At 51.9% G+C, this 4,653-nt stretch overlaps 1 protein-coding gene across 1 annotated transcript in view; it reads left to right on the forward strand.

The window, feature by feature from the left end:
* The first annotated feature begins 249 nt into the window (after positions 1–249).
* The window catches only part of DNAH11 (dynein axonemal heavy chain 11), a 152,520-nt gene continuing 148,116 nt past the window's right edge, over positions 250–4,653 (forward strand). Inside the window, exon 1 of the mRNA XM_078865799.1 lies at positions 250–486. Coding sequence (XP_078721925.1) covers positions 250–486 — 237 coding nt within the window. The remainder of the gene's footprint in view (positions 487–4,653) is intronic.

Raw genomic sequence — 4,653 nt, forward strand, 5'->3', positions numbered from 1 at the left:
TGTGGCTGCAGGCCGTGTCAACGTCTACCAGATTGAATCGACGGCGATATCAATCGATCGACTTTTATCTCATTCGCCGCAGCGACGTTCTTCGAACGCGACAGAGGCATAGGGAGAGAGAGAGAGAGAGGAGACGGATTGAGAGGTGGTGGTAGCAGTGGAGTCGGGGGGTGGGGTGAGGGTGTGCCCCTCTCTTTGACGTTCGGACAAAAAACAACAACTTCGAAATAAAAACGTGCATTCGCGACGATGTCGGACGAGGAGGAGGATGAAGAGGTCCCGGCGGTCGCGTTCGAGCGGGACGAGAGGGTGGTGTACTTGGAGCGGCGCGTCTCGCTGTGCCTCCGCGTGCGCGCGGACAGCTGGAGCAAGTTCGTCGTCGACGAGGAGAGCCAGAGGACCGTGTCCGCCTTCCTGGAGGATCCTGCCCGCCGCGTCCTCGTGTTCCATCTCCTCGCGTCTGGAGCCATCGCCGCGTCCAACGCGGCAAGTGGGAAAAGAGGGGGGAGGGTGGGGTGGGAGGGTCGCGATGATCATCGTCGGCATCCTCGTGGTCGCCGTCTTGTAACATCAGCAGCATCATCAGCAGCATCATCAGTAGCATAATCAACAGCAGCAACAACATCAACAGGATCATCGTCACCAGCACCATCATCACCAGCAGCATCATCAGCGCCATTGTAATCAGCATTAACAACATCATCAGCAGTAGCAGCAGCAGCATCATCATCGTCATGAGCAGCATCAGCAGCAGCATCAGCAGTAGCATCATCAACAGCAGCAACATCATCAACAGGATCATCGTCATCAGCACCATCGTCACCAGCAGCATCATCAGCGCCATTGTAATCAGCATTATCAACATCATCAGCAGTGGCAGCAGCAGCATCATCATCGTCATGAGCAGCATTATCAACATCATTATCAACATCATCAGCAGCAGCATCAGCAGCAGCATCAGCAGCAGCATCAGCAGCAGCAACATCATCAACAGGATCATCGTCATAAGCACCATCGTCACCAGCAGCATCATCAGCAGCAGCAGCAGTGGCAGCGTCATCAGCACCATTGTCATCAGCATTATCAACATCATCAGCAGTAGCAGCAGCAGCATCATCATCATCATGAGCAGCATTATCAGCATCATCAGCAGTAGCAGCTTCGTCATTGTCACCAGCAACATCAGCAGCAGCTACATTGGCAGCAGCAACAGCACCATCATCATCAACACAGCCATCAGCAGCAACAGCATCACATTCATCATCAACATCAGGACAGCAGTATCATAATCACTATCTGCACTATTAATTATCACAGCATGTGCTGGGGCAAGACATTTGCCGATCCAATGTTTGAAAATTCACCAACCATCTCCTCTGTGAACTTACATCAAATCCGTCGTTTCAGACTTTGGGTGATTCTGGTTGTTTTTTGGGGTCGAGAGGTCATCATTGCCGATGGGGGCTAATTCTACCACCCCTCGGCTCTCCGCTTCCCTTTGCCAGAAGGCCGAGTTAGGTGTCTTCCACTCACGATGCTAATGACAATGTCACATTTATGTATCCGTCGAAGAAAGCCTCACCGGGTCTCAAGACCCTTTTTGCCAGTAGGGGTCCTCCCAGAAAACGTGCAACGTTGAATCAGCGTTGGGCCCCACCTTAGTCCAGTGGTGGCGACTACCCGTGACCACCCGTGACCACACGTGACCACCGTTGGTGCAACGAGTGGGCATGTTTACCCGGGCTGCTGCGTCGGGATGTTTAGCCGATTCATTGCTGACGAGTGTGTGTTTGTGTGTGTTTGTGTGTTGCCCTTCATCGTGTTGGAGTCAGCCGGAGAGTGCGGAGGAGAAGCCCAGACATACGAGGGGAAGGGGGGGGGGGGGTAGCGTTGCGTGAAGCTTTAAACGGGTTTAGTTCGGTGGTTCTCCACCTGGGGTACACGCACACCCTTGGGGGTGCAAGATGCCCTTTCTGGGGGTGCCAGACGTGGGCAGATTTTTTTTATACGCTAAATAATCGAAACATTAAGTACAGACACATAGGTAACAACTACTTTGTTTCATCAAACCCTACGTATTTATTGACACTATTTGTTTACGATGGAGAACCAAAGTGGTGCAAGGCTGCAGTAAAGGTTAGGAACCACCGGTTTAATGTGATCCCAAATCGAGTAATTTGCGGTGGGACCTTTTTAAAGTGTTCGTAAAGTTCGAACCGTGACGCCGGCACGCGTTTCGAACGACATCGCGGAGATCTTTAGCGCTCGCCCGTGAGCGAGAAGCAGAATCGGGAATCTTTATTTACCCTGGAAGATGAACCGATGAGCTACGGGGCTCTGTAGTTCTCGGATGTCCAGAGGGGGTTAGCGAGGTACATCGGCAAGCGATGCCAAGGAAGCAGAGAGCGCGTGGTGCGGTGCTGTTGTTACGGATCGCACACGCGCCCCGCGATAATGACCAGGGCGGCCCATCGGGTTCCAACCGCAAAAGTCCTGGTCATTTGGATCAACAGAGCAAAGTTCTCACCTGGGAGATCGTCGGCTCATGCAGGAAGGAGCGGGGGGGGGGACTTGCTGACGATGACAGCGCCGTACTAATTAAGCACAGCGGCCTCAATTAAGCCTGTCACAACACAGCGCCGTGACACACAGAACGAGAGAGGGAGAGAGCGAGAGGCACGCACGCACGCACACGCGGCGTTTGAGACTTGGTCAAAAAAGAAAGAAAAAAGATTGCGCGCCTAATTTGAGTGGGGGCCTTCCCTGTTGTGCATCGTCTCGTGGTGCTTCTGTTTCCAATGATCTCGTACAAGTCGGAGACACAGGTCCGCTTACTCACATCTAGAATTAATACATGGCTTGAGGGAGGGAGGGACGAACGGTCACGTCCAAAGGATGTGCGTGCAGGCTAGTATTAATACAACTAAATTGGTATACAGTATATTCACCATGGCAGGACATTTTACAATGTGGCTTTTTTTGTTTGAAGAGTGAATCCACAACATTTAGAACTTGAGGACGACGTTTCGCTGGTAATTACATCCAGCATCTCCGGCCGATTTTGCCAGAATCGTGAAGCCATCCACCTTGGATGGTGCTGGATGTAATTGCCAGCGAAACGTCGTACTCAAATTCTAAATGAAGTGGATTCACTCTTCCAACCCACCAGTGGGCTGAAGAAGTAACTAATTGACGTTTTGTTAACGTGACACATTTTTTACTCATTGGCCGTGTCGGGTGGTGGAGGGTTGCGACGCATTTATACTTACGCGAACGAACCCAAAAGCCTTTCATGTGAATAATACTGGTCGCGAAAGCCTACGCGTTAACCAGTGCCATTACACTCGCAAATGCACAGCTATCGAATTACAAGTTGCAAGTCGCAGTTGCCATTGTGGGCTGGAGTCGACATCAGAGGCATGAGTTTAGAACCTTTGGTGCCAAATACGTATGCGTGTTGAACTTCTTTCGCATCGTACGTAGCCAACCGTGCTAATCGGATGTCCTGCCCCCCCCCCCTCCCTCAATTTTACCAACCCACACTGACAGCGTGGTTAAAGGTATCGTTAACAGAGAGGGAGGGGAGGGAGGGGGACCTTCATCAAGCAGTGGATTGACATCGAAGTCCTACAAATAAATCCCTGAGAATACTAACAGCGACACCAACAAATTACAGAGCCCACGGAGCGCTCAGGAGGTGTTTTTTTGTTTCTTGGTCGATCGATGCCCGAGACTTTGAATTGGAGCTGAGCCACAGAGCGCGTCTAGTCGAATCGGTCCCCCGCTGTGCGCGGAACCAAAACGGCAACAGCTGGCGCCGGCGACGCATCGTTTTATGAAAAGTACACATTTGTTAAGTCCCAATTAGCGACCCCTAATTAAACGTGACCTCGTCCATATGACGACGCCCGCTCTGGATTCATAGGCGGGGTTGCTCGTTTCCTTCTATCCCCCACCCAGCCACCGACCACCACTCACCCACCACCACTCACCACCACCACTCACCCACCCACCACCACTCACCCACTCACCCACCCACTACCACTCACCACCACCACTCACCAGCACTCATTCACCCACCCACCACCACCACTCACCCACCCACCCACCACTCACCCACCCACCACCACTCACTCCACCACCCACCCACCACCACCCACCACCACCCACCACTAGAAGTCAAACTCCGCCTATGCAATCCCACGTTAAGTCCGCCGCAGGCTGGTGATGGAGCGTAACATTGACACGGGAACGATATTGGAATTTCTTGCGCTCTATTGCCCTCCGCAGCTTTGTCAGCCTGCGACACGATAACCTGCGGTGACGATCGCCCGGCGCGAATGAAACTTTGCGTGGAGATTTTCGTGTGCCTTTGTTGACTAAAACTCTACTCAAAACTCATCCATGCGGCCATGCCGCTTGCGGCTGCGTCCGCAGTGGTGTACAAGTGTGGCCTGAAACTAAAATATTGGGTGACGTTTCGGGTAATGGCCCTTATTCAGTGCACTTGTGCCGTGGCATTGCAAGAATGTGTTGAGTGGGTTTTTTTATTTTTGTACCGTTAGAAACCGGGGCAAATTGATCAAAGTGTCGCCCAAACCAGGAAACAGAAATTGGAATGCACAACCAAAATTACAATTTTGAAAACGCGTC

This window comes from Lampetra fluviatilis, chromosome 21, assembly GCF_964198595.1.
Source record: "Lampetra fluviatilis chromosome 21, kcLamFluv1.1, whole genome shotgun sequence".
Lineage (NCBI taxonomy): Eukaryota > Metazoa > Chordata > Hyperoartia > Petromyzontiformes > Petromyzontidae > Lampetra > Lampetra fluviatilis.